The sequence below is a fragment of the Nuphar pumila genome, chromosome 11, assembly GCF_984573655.1.
Source record: "Nuphar pumila chromosome 11, dmNupPumi1.hap1.1, whole genome shotgun sequence".
Taxonomy (NCBI): Eukaryota; Viridiplantae; Streptophyta; class Magnoliopsida; order Nymphaeales; family Nymphaeaceae; genus Nuphar; species Nuphar pumila.
Genome location: NC_143259.1, coordinates 4,229,383 through 4,242,043, shown reverse-complemented (window position 1 = coordinate 4,242,043; position 12,661 = coordinate 4,229,383). Strand labels below are relative to the sequence as shown.

Genomic DNA, 12,661 nt, shown 5'->3' with positions numbered 1-12,661 from the left:
TGATATTGTGATTAGCTTTTAGTCCTTTAAATATGATAATGCCATTTAAAATTTATATTAAGATTAACATGCTTAACCTCTTAAGTCCTAAAAGTGGTGACTTGTGGAAATAACTACCTGGTTCGTGGTCAAAGTAGGTAGTTCATGGTCAGAGTACAACCACCAAGGAGAATGAGTCATTAGTAATTTAATGACGTAAAGACTCTACTTCATTGTATGCTTAGTATGATTTGAAGTATGAACCCTAATGCCATTTTGAGATTGAGAATGAGATTCGTCGTGATTATTTTATGATTGCACTCATGGGAGAATAAGTTAAATATGAGTTTGAGAGTAAGGTTCAATACAATGAATTTAAAATATGAATTAAGGTTATATTCACACAGTATGAGACTCTAGATAACCATGGATAGTTGAAAGTCATTATTGTTAAGATATAGCATAAACCATGCCGAGTTTCAACCTGACCTCCTAACTAAGTACCTGTGGGGTCTCTCTTGTTGTTTCACTGGAGTGCCTGTTGATCTAGGAATTATTGAGAGTGTATGATTTATAGTCTGGCCAACAATGTAGAATTTGAGTGTTCTATGCGGGTTGCTACAACTATAGATGACTATGACCGGTATAGCCGACCTAGTGCTATAGTCTGTTGTGAGTGAGTGTTTGATTGAAAGAGTTAATGAGAGAATTTAAACCATATAAACCTTGTGCGATGTGTCGAAAACTAAACTCAGAATATGGGTTTAGAGTTCACTCAATTGTAAGTTAAAATCATTTATTGCTTATAAATATTCTGACACAGGCAGGACGTGATCAACTACTCCAATTATGCAATATATTATTTGTTAGTTTTTTTTTGGCTATTGAACACTCATGTAGTTATTGTTTTTGTAAGTTATGAATGATGAACTTTGTTAAAAAAATTGAGTTTATTAGAAAAAAAATAGCCATGTTTTTTCTATGTGAACTCTGTATACTTTCCCTTTGAAAAGTAAACTAACTAGACTTGGACTCTCGAGGTCCCAGATCAGGGTGTTATAATATGTTATTTATGAGAGGTGTTTCACAAATATTTTTATGCATAATTTTTTCTTATATATGAAATAATATAATATTTGTGATTTTGGTGTTTTAATTTCGTCAAGATTTCACAAATAAATGTATGCAAATTCGTGAGATTTAAAAAAAAAACTCAAGATTTTGGATTTAAATGAGTGTTAGACATAGCCGACGAACAATACAATTTTATCACAAAAATGCCTAAATTCACGGTCGTTAAGGGTAAAAGGATCCTAACAATAACGAATATTTATAATTTTGAACATCAGGAGAATATCATAAATTATAGGGTTTTTAGAGAACCAGATCAAATTACCCATACAACACAATCATTTTCTTTTTTAAAACTGGCAAACATAGGAAGGTACCTTGAATATACTTTATTAAATCAAATTCTTATCACAATTATTGAGTTACTAGTCTTTGTCTAGCAATGTATGCTCCAGTAAGCTATCTCAAGCAGTTGTTGGTATGAAATCTTTGAGTGCCTTTTCTTGTTAGGGATAACAAGGTATTATGATCATTAAACATGAAATATTGCAATAGCTACTGAATGGGATTTGGGCATGGTCAAATGATATAAATGTTTTCTTGGCCTTTTATGTTTGTTTCTTAATTATGTTATCCAAGCAATGAATTTCTCCTAGAGATGGTGGTTGTCTACTTGACCGATCTACACTAGAAAAAAATCATTTTGCTTGGTAATTTTCAGAATAATTAATGTAATTTCTCAAGTAAGTCAATGCCATTTTGCAACGTCTATGAAATTGTTCAGCTCAGTGCATATATAGATTCATTTATGACTATATTTATATAACCTTTTCTTTTGATGTTGGAAGCTTTCTATTTAACCACCATTATTCTCACTTCCCATCAAACCAAATGATAGCTGCCTCCCTTAAGCCCTTATTTACGACAAAATAAGAAAAAAACAATAAAAAATACATCAGCAGACCATAATCATGGAATTGATCTTGAAGTTGCTCAACATGCTAGTATCCAAATCAACAGAAAACCAAGCAATCCAATCCATATGATTTAATCCCAATGACTGCATTGATGCTTACATATGCATATATTATGTAGCACGTTTTCTAATCTCTAATATCTTTGTTTTAGATGTTATGTATTCATGCATATACCACCAGTATAAAAACATCTTAAATATGAAAACCAATGACTTTTGAATACCTATGCAAAGCTACCCTAAGCATGAACATAATGATGAAAAATAATGCTCATTAAACTATCCATTATGTGTGGACCTAGCAATGAACAACCACATCCTTTTCATACATTGTGTGCATTATCTGCTGACCTACATTTTACGTACATCTTCATGATTGTTGTCAACAAAAACATGCTCATCTTCATTGAATAAATCTCTCAAAAGACAAAACCTTCAAATATTTTCTGATTATCAGAAAACCAGATAAAAAAAAAACAGAACTATGTGAACCACGAATGGTGTGAACATCATGTGAGCTGAGTATATATATATATATATATGAACTCACAAATTAGAGTTATTGATCATCTGTACATAAAATCAGATGCAGATAACAAAGTTTCAAAGTTACATATCGCTTTTCAGATTGAAAACGCAGGTGAACCCAACATATGCAGCATTTGAGAGAGACCAAATATATAGGTAAGAGGCATATCAAGCATTTATTGTGGTAAAATGTTGTGACACGTTTGAAAATCCAATTTTTAGGGGACTCACCCTAATCTTGGTGAATCCCGCAATCACAAATACTTCTTATTTCTAAGAGGGGTTCATCTTAACAACCAAATCCTTGAGATTATGTCACATCAGATAACCGTCTTCGTTTGTGCTACAAATCCTCCGGTAACATTTTCCCAAACAGCCTTATTTCAGGGATCACAGTTCCCTAAAACGAGAAGATTTGAGAACCCCTATTTGAGTGCGTTGGATATCTGGTGTAGGGTTCATGCCACATCAGCCAGCCCTATGCCGGTTCAGATCCTCGGATATGGATATGAGATCTGAGGCATCCAAACGCACCTTTAAGAGTCCGATGCCAATAAGTAGTCAAGTCCGTGTCATTTGTTTTGAACCCAGGTCTCATTCAGAATTAGTCAAACCCTAACCGTTGACCAGAACCAGACCTAATTGAAGATCTGGGTATAAAAACTAGGAACATGCACACGTGGGACTTTTCAAAATTACAGAAACGTGTCGAAACAATACCGAATGGCTTGATTTTCAAATTCATCTAATTGTCAAGATATCAAGCACGAACGCAAGTAACTCCTAAAACCCTCATTCCTATTTCCACCGACTTAATCACCTCTGGTCCTGCGTTTGAACCAGGCGAGGTAAGGAGAAGGGGAAGCAGAGAGAGAGAGAGAGAAGGGATGAAGGAGGAGAAGCAGGCGCCCCAGAGGGAGCTATATGCGCTGCTGCACCTGTCGACGGAGGCCTCTGATGAAGAGATCAGGAAGTCGTATCGCCAATGGGCGCAAATTTACCACCCCGACAAGCACCAAGACCCTCAGGTCTATCCTCGCTCTCCCTCTCAAATCTATCTATCAATCTATTGTTGTCTTGATGGTGGTTTGGAGGATTTGGTGTCGTCGCGATAGGTTTCGTTATCGTTTTGTAGCATGCCCGTTTGAATTAATCGGGTTTTCTGGATCTGAACGACTCCCAAATAGTCGTTTGGGTGCACCAACTTATCCAGTATGAGTATAGAAAACGCGTTCCGTTTCACAGCGCAAATTTGTAGCTTATCTTTCTATTTCTGGATAAGTCGATGACGGCCAAACACCCCCTTATACGGCTTATCAGGATAAGTTGGTGAACGAGTATTGTTCTTTATAGAATTGTTTTAGAATGATGTATTGGAAGAAACTCAAATTGTTCTCTGCTGTGTGTTCTCTGTAAGTAACTAGGCAAGAAATACTTGCACACTCTCAATCCAGTAATGCCTGTTGTTGCACCATTTATCCGGAAGACTTTCATAAGTTGGGTGTTGAATCCTATTTCATAGTGCAATTTTCTACTTTTATCCTGGTTTTCTGTACAAGTGGGTGCATCCAGATGGAGTTCAAGAAACCTGCTATTTAATCGTATCTTCATCATCTTCATCATCACTATCATCATCATTGAGAATTTGAGATAATGAATATAAAGAAAAAATCAGGAAAGTGGAATGCGGACAAACATGTATTGTCTATACTCTATAGGAATGGTTTGATAATTAATGGCATAGCATTTGGACACCATCGCTTTATGTACATTGTAATTTTTTCTTGTTGAGTTTACTGTTTGAACATAACATTGTACAGTAGAAAGCGGAATAAAGAAAAAGTTGTTAGTCAGATTTGGACATGCAATTTAGTCAGCAAAGTGCAACCCATGCTTATGATAGAAATAATAGAAAGTATGTAAGTATCCTATCATTAGCTTGCTACTTTTCTATGATGTCAACATTATAAGCAGCAAGATTAGACACTGCTTGCTTTTTAGACATTTCTTTTTTGTGGACGCTGAAAAAAAAATGCCCATTACAATTGTTATTGCTGTTAGTGATGTTCTTGTTATTACCAGATTTCCAGTCAAAAATCTTAAAATTGAAAATGTTTGTTCAAAAGTTCAAATGAACAACCGACAAAACCATGGAATTTCATCCTCTCAACATGAGATATTATAGATTAAATTTATGATCAACATGTTTGCTTGCCATTGAGCCTTCCCCATCTTATTATTGTTCCTTCCATTTTGGATGTTAGTTAAACTTGTTGCTCTACATGTGTGGCAATAGTTTTATGGGAGGTCCTTTTGAACAGCCTGTTAAAATAGGAAAATCTTATGTTTTAAAATTAGTTGATCAAGTTGACGATATCCACGAATTTTCAATGGGAAATATGTACTCATTATACAACAATCCCTTAGCAAAGGGCTAAGCAAGGTGGATGACAAGTGGGTGAAATGGAAGTTTGGTCTCTAATATTTATTTTTATTTTAGATGGAATCCTATTGATATATTTGGACACCACTGCTTTATTACAGATGAAGGACATAGCCACCGAAAACTTCCAAAGAATTCGTGATGCATATGAGATTTTGACCGATGGGCACAAAAGACAAATATATGACATATATGGTTTTGAAGGACTAAATTCTGGCCTAGAGCTTGGTGCAAAGCTTAACAAACCAGAAGAAGTTAAGGAGGAGTTAGAAAGATTGCGTCGACGTCAAGAAGAAGAAAAGGTCTATGCTCATGTTCGGCCTGTTGGTTCTCTTCTCGCCACTTTGTCTTTGCCACAATTTTTGAGTGGTGGCGGCATCATGAGAGGGTACAATCTAGTTTGCCTCTTAGAATTCTCCATTTATATATAGCTCACCTTTTGGAGTACTCCATTCAGATTTTGAAATGGAAAGTTTTGTTGGGGTGTTCTTTCCACTGTTTGTTGTGGAATTAACACATGAAGGCAGTCCAGTGAGCTTTTACTGTTCTTGAGTTATAACTTGACTCTATGAAGCTTTTGTATGCCTGAGGCATTCTTATGCTTTCTTCAATTCCTTTTTTGAGCTTGGCCTTGTCCTAGGTTTTTCAGTCCAGTTGGTTGTATTGATACTAAATTTGTCAAAAATTTTCCATTCTGTTTAAAACATTGGTTGCAGTTTGTTGCAAATCTCTGCCCAGCTGTGTCATTTTTTATTGAACATTCATTATATTCAAGTGTAATCATATATTTCTTGTACTAGCTCTATATTGTGGCATTGGAACTATAAAGTGATTCACTTTATTTTTTCAATTGTCCCTTATTAAATGGTCTGATTGACTTTGTCCTTCATGATGGTTCTTAATGAAACAACAGTGCTTATTGAATTCTTGTCAGGATGCAAATGTCTTCTGAAGTTCAATCACAGATGTCCAAGAAAAATACTGTTGTAATTGGTGGAAACCTTGCTGTTACTGGAAATTCTGGTGGAGGTGCTGCGACGGTTTTGCTTCGGCACCAGTTATCTTCAGTTTCTTCCATAGAGTTCTTAGCTTCTGCTGGTTTACGGGCACTTATTGGAGTACAGACTTCTCGGTATGATACTCGTAAGTTTTGCTTGCATATCTGCATAGCCAAATGGAAAACTTTATACTTTATTTTTCCTTCCTAATTGGAGTGCCGACTTCTCATGGTGATCATAAGTTTGTTGTGCATTTTCTACCCATATAACAGTTGCATATTTTCTTCCTTTAAGCTCAATATTGTACAAACCTAATTTTTTGACATTTTCTTTTATAGTCATGTATCTCCTCATTCAACTGCTACAACTGGGTTAACACTTTCCTTGAGAGATGGCTCCATCAATCTCTCCAACGCATGGACTCGCCAGCTTTCTGAAACAGCAAATGGAAATGTAAGAATTTTCATGTTTCTCTTTGGATCATTTTCTTATAATTTCCTTGAATTTGATGCGTGAAGATTGTCTGCAAAAAGGAGGGGTTCACCTGAAAGGTGCAATTTGAAGTTGTAGCAGCAGCTGCATCGTTTTTCAGGTTCCCTAAAGCTATTCCCTGTTGCAACTCTATAAGGGGTCATTTGAATGCTTCGGTTTTCAGATCGGAGGGATCAGATCTGAGAATTGAGGATCTCATATCCTCTGATCGGAGAACCAGCCAACCCCGTTCCCCTGTCCTAGGGCTCAGATCTTGGGATGGGATCCACGCTACATCAGTGTCGCCCCATGCCAACCCAGATTAGAGAATCTGAGATCCCATCTCTTTAACACCCTAAAGGGTTTACGGATCTCAGATCTGAGGCAATCTAAGATCCTGGGGGATTTGAGATCCCAGGATCTTAAAACCATGGATCTCTGGCCTGAACAACCCTTCCCTCCATTGGGTCTGTAAAACATGTATTTTGTAGGCTTGGAGATGTTGCATCCTTGGTTTTCACGAGTGCATTGAGTGGAGGATCTAGTCTCTGCTCCACACCAGATTCAGGGCATCCAAACATGCCTTAGAAGACTTGCTTACAAGTTGCGAAAAAAACAATCTAAATGTAAGAAGATAGAATGTTTTTTAGCACAAAATAAGGAGCATGGTATTTGAATTATGGTGATTCTATATAGAGATAATTAACACTGTGCATTTACACAATCATCTTTTAGTGTTTTCAGTGTGCTAGTAGAATCGTATGCATGATCCAGCTAATTGGTCTTTGTTTATTTATTTGTTTTGAATCTTTGTATACAATGTGTCGTTTGTTTGTTGATTGCCTGATACAAACAAATGATTTCTATGAACTTCTTATTTGAAGTTTGAGTTAAGCAACCTAACATATTGTACATGTTAGGCATTTGTTATGGTCCTTTTTCATATTACGGTGTTCCTTTTATTTTTCAGATACAACTTGTCTTGGGTACTGAAAATAGTATTGCTGTTGGGTGGCAAAAGAAGGATGAGAAAAATTCAGCTGCTGGGGAGCTTAAGGTACCTCTGTTGACTAGTTCTGGAGATTTAGTATGTGAGTGGGTTTTGCTTAAGATCTTATAGTTTTATTTTTAATAAAAAAGACTGCATCTAATCATGTGTTATATTGCTGGTTGTACTTGTTGAATCTTATAACATCACAGTTGCTTACTGTATAGGTGTGCTTTCTCATGGTAATTTGAAGGCACAGTCAACAACTCAAGGCTCATCCGCTCTGATGTGGTCTTGTTGTATGCTGTGGAGAAGGTGCACTTGGAGAGAGAGAGAGAGAGAGAGAGAGAGAGAGAGAGAGAGAGAGAGAGAGAGAGAGAGAGAGAGAGGTTTATAACCCTTTCCCTGTGTTATCGTATTAAAAAAAATACTGCCCTCATGCCTAGGCGAGGGCAGGTTAGATGCCGACTAGGCGCCTAGTCAGCAAAACGGTACCCTAATTTGGGAAACCTATGAATCTGACCGATTCTTAGGTTTCCTGATGCCTAGCCCGACTAGGTGCCTAGTCGGCGCTTTTGACTACATAGAATATACGTGAATCAAGATTTGAGATCTGGGAGTAAATAATTGTATGGGACCTTAGGCATTTCATGTACCATGTATATGCGTGCACGTCTGCATGGTGAGTTTCTTGTGTAGCATCACTGCTATGTTAGTTGTTGTTGGTGGTGTATGGCTGGGGAAAGGGGCCACTCTTTGTAATCCCTACGATGACCAAATTGATTCCTTGAAATTTGCCAAAATATGGTTGGCCTTTTGGTACTCTATGAACTTTTTCATTCTTATGTTGGGTGTGTGCATTTCCTGGGAGTAAGAATGCTGAGAATGGTTTACCAGAGCTTGTTTTTAATTTCTAGCATAGCTTGTAAATGAAACTCGCAACTGTAAAATGACAGAAATATTATAAGGTGTAGCTAGAGGTGTAAATGGAATGATTGAGCTTGGTTTGTCCTGAAACAGTTGTTTGAGGCCAAAGGTTGGCATCTGCTACAGTCTCTGAGTCTAGAGTGTAGACCCAGCTTGATGAAGCCCAGCTCAGTTAGATCCCTCCTTAGGTAGTGAAGTTTCAAGGATCATGGTGATGATAATGGTCACGTAGAGATATTTGGAATTTTTAGCGTTTATGTCAGCATGTGTTATTTTGGATATTTTGCTTCAGTTAATTTGTCCAAGAGGAAATCTCTGCAAAGTAAAGGAACTGTGTTTCTCATGGTTTTCATTGATAGTTATGCTTCAGCATTCTTCGCATTAGCAATTTTATGATAATGGCCCTCTATGCTGAACGTTGTTGAATCCTGCTGTAGTTTGGATTGGGTTCATTTGGAGCAACAACACATTATACTCGCCATTTCTCCTCAAAGTCTCATGGCCGCATTGCTGGTAGAATTGGAAGGTATGCGCTACACAGGCTTGAGTGCATGTGTTTGTCCAAGGACTATTTGTTTATTAGATGTTTGGCCATGAATGATGATGTCTGCCTTTTATGTATTTCTCCCCTCTGAAATTGTGCATTGCTTATTTCTTTCTTTGTGCAAAAATCCGTGCTGTTGCATTTTTCGTGGACAAATTTTTTTCTATTGGCACATGGTCATATGCATATGCATGTCCAACCATTTTTCTATTGTTTGTTTTTCAAGTTATATTTGTCATGGTTTAAATGTATGCTTATGTAATCATTCTTTGTTCTTTATTTTCTCAAGTGCTATTGTCATAGTTCAAATGACATTCCTTGTGCAGCATACTTATATAAAGTTACAATGATTACAACAAAGATTTACAATTGCAACTACAAAAAGGGTTAGGCCAAGCAACATGTGGTGGGACACCACTATTAAAACCAGTGTAACATGTGGAAAAAAAGGATAAAAATCAATCTCTAGGCCAAGCAAAATCGTGCCTTTCAAGTCTGGATCCTTGTCTGCAAATTTTGATGCTTTTCTTGTTCTATTGCGTCTAAATAGAGATCCATATATTTATCCTATATCCCAAAAATAGGCCCATATTTTCAAAAATGACGTGTGGTAGTTAAAAAAATGGACAAATAGGGGCCTGAGTCTCATTAGCTCAGGTTAACGATAAATTGCCTACAGTAAAGTGCTTCCCTTGTATACTAACACAAGGGTAAAAACATTTTCCAATTCAAGGATAAAAAGGACATTTTATATTCATATTACCATGAGATTAACTTTAATAACTTTAAGTATCTCATTGCCTACTTTCTCAAAAAGATGGGTCCTTATTTTGAAGCCTACTTTAAAATAGCATGTTCTTTTCTATCCATATGAGCCAAATATAATTTGTCACACCATATCCGTAAAATCTACCATTTGTTTCATTTGTGGATGAACCGCCCCACCAGTCCAGTCCTCCAGACACGTATAGCTAGAAGCCTAGAATTGAACCGGTGCCCTCACATTGGTGTGAAGAGGTGAGTTACCAAATTACATTTCCTTTTTGCAGTGATGTATTTATTCCTCAGATGATCCCCCTTTGTTTGGAGTTCGTATCGTGTATTGCATGGTTGTATGCAATTTGAGATGTTCACAATTCCATACCGTGATGGTTTTGTTTGCACATATAGTCTCAAATACAGTGGTGATGGTTTTCAGGAAAGCCAGTGTTGTATCAGTTTGGTTAGCATATATAGTTCCAAATACAGTGGTGATGATTTTCAGGCAAGCCAGTGTTGTCCATGCACCATGCTGGCTGGGGCAGCAGCTCTCTGGTGCTGTCCTTTTTGTTGATTCAAGGCTAATGCAAGTTTAGAAAGCAGGTTAGGATGGTATGCGGGGTGATTAGGCAATATGTTTTTCCCATGGTTGCCAGTTGAGGAAGCGGGAGCGGGAAGCGAGGCACTTTTAAAACTTTAGGAAGCGGGAAGCGTGGGACCACTTAGGACCGAACCGGGAATCGTCTCGGAAGCGACCTAGGAAGCGAACTGGAAGCGAAAAAATAAAATAAATAAATAAAAAATACAAAAAATTTGAAAAAATGGGGGAAGCGAGGGGGAAGCGTGATTTATGGGAAGCGCGCTTCCAATTAAAAAGTGGCGCTTCCCCGCGCATTTCGGAAGCGCGACGTTTCGTGCTTCCGAAGTGCGCTTCCCCACTTATCTAGGCGCTTCCGGTAACTCTGGTTTTTCCATTTTTGTTTGTGCATCTTTTATGGGTACATGCGTTGTCTGTATGTTTGGAAACTTAGCCTGAAAAGTTGCATAGAGGTTTTTTTTTTCAATGAGAGAGAGAGAGAGAGAGAGAGAGAGAGAGAGAGAGAGAGAGAGAGAGAGAGAGAGAGCTATGCATGGGAATGCATGCTTGACTAATAGGGTGTTACAAAACTATACGTGGGAATGCCTGCTTTCTAATAATTGTGCGGTTGCTTGATTGTAACAATAAGTGCATCTGCTTTGCAGTACGGCTCTTGAGTTTGAAGTTGGTGGTGGCAGAAAAATATCTGATTTCAGCACTGTGCGGTTGTTCTACACAATAGGCATTCAGGTAGTTATTATTACAATCATGTATTACTCAAAATGCTGATTCTGTTTCCCATGGTCAGTTTTACAACTGTAATTTCTAAGTTATGCATACAGCTCAAATTGTGCACGTCATATGTTGGGATCTGCAGTGACATTTGCACAAAAAAATCTAATTTGTAGTCTGCTCATTTTTCAAATGCATTGTCGTTTCTTTGTGTTGCAATGATTGTCAAACATTTATCATTTCTTGCAATCAGTATAATGTTGTTCAGCTAGACTTGAGCAGGCTTCATGATATGCTGCCTCTCCCTTCTATTGGTAATACTAGCTAGGGTGTTCTTATGCATGTTCACTCAATGCATGTATGGCACACTTCCTTCTATTGTTAGTGCTAGTGACAGTGCCCTTGTCCATGTTTCCTCTTGCGTTCACACATTGGCAAACATGAACACCTAAGTAGTCAAAGGCTCTAGTTGATGCCTAAGCGAGAGTCCGCTAAAAGACCTGGTCGGTGCCTAGGCAGAACAGAACTAGATGGGGAAAAGAACAAAAAAATCATAAAAATAAGAAATTTCAATAGATTCTTAAAAATAATAAAAATGCAACTCAGCACAATTTATGAAGTTAAGCAACTAAAACTAAAAAAATGCACAATTCATAAATGAAGCTAAACAATTAAAATATAGTTTCTTTTCTAACATTGAAATCCATCTAAAGTTCTAAACAAATATTGGTTTGGCTGCATTGCCTAGAGACTCACAAAACATATAATTATCTAAAATAAAAATGTAAAAAATCATAAAAATAAGAAAAGCCAAAAAACTTAAATGTTTCAAAATCACAACTAAAACTTGAATATCGTGTCGTGTCAGGCTGGGGTAACGAGCTTAGAAACTGAATTTCAAAAGAACAGCTGCAAAGCATGAAAAAGAAGGCTTTCCGGGTTTTAGCCCCAGTTAGTGAAGGACCTGTGTAGCTCTCTACTGAAGAACACAGTCACAAATATCAGTCTCGGCAATTTCTCGTGATAATATAGGTTTAGTTGACAAAACTCTGAAAAATCTGGGGAAAAACCAATGTTGTCAGTATCGGTATCAGCCTGAATCGTTTGGCCACCGATTCAGCTGTATCAGCCGATACTGATACTCAAGTGAATCGTTCTGTATCATCCCAAAAATATTAATAAAATATTACTTGTCAATCATAACGTGACACTTAAAATAATTTAAAAATAATATTTAAAAATTAATTTTGGTATTTTTACATTTATTAAAAATAGACGATTCAGGCTTGCAGCGTATCGATTTTCTGCCGATACGATGCATATTGGCCGATATAGCCGATACACATCGATACTGATAACATTGGGAAAAACTCGGTGTTTAATTTTTTTACAAATATAAAAATAACATAAATTAAGAAAGAAAATAACATGTTTAGATAATAAAATACACATATAATAAAAGAAATAGGTAAAAAGTTATAAAAGAAATATGAATAATATATTTAATATATACCAAATAGGTTAAAAAACAAAGTAACTGATAACATCATGATGTTATCGTGATATATATAAATATCTGATATTTTCAAAATATTGCTATATTTTTTCTTTAAAATTTGTTTACACATTTACAGCTATATTATCAGGATATTTTCAAAATATTGTCTA

At 36.7% G+C, this 12,661-nt stretch overlaps 1 protein-coding gene across 1 annotated transcript in view; it reads left to right on the top strand.

The window, feature by feature from the left end:
* The first annotated feature begins 3,389 nt into the window (after nt 1–3,389).
* The window catches only part of OWL1 (DNAJ heat shock N-terminal domain-containing protein), a 28,681-nt gene continuing 19,409 nt past the window's right edge, over nt 3,390–12,661 (top strand). The window contains exons 1-7 of the mRNA XM_089981641.1: nt 3,390–3,582; nt 5,099–5,385; nt 5,932–6,129; nt 6,334–6,448; nt 7,437–7,523; nt 8,819–8,907; nt 10,927–11,011. Of these exons, the coding sequence (XP_089837767.1) occupies nt 3,442–3,582; nt 5,099–5,385; nt 5,932–6,129; nt 6,334–6,448; nt 7,437–7,523; nt 8,819–8,907; nt 10,927–11,011 (1,002 nt within the window). The 5' untranslated portion in view covers nt 3,390–3,441. The remainder of the gene's footprint in view (nt 3,583–5,098; nt 5,386–5,931; nt 6,130–6,333; nt 6,449–7,436; nt 7,524–8,818; nt 8,908–10,926; nt 11,012–12,661) is intronic.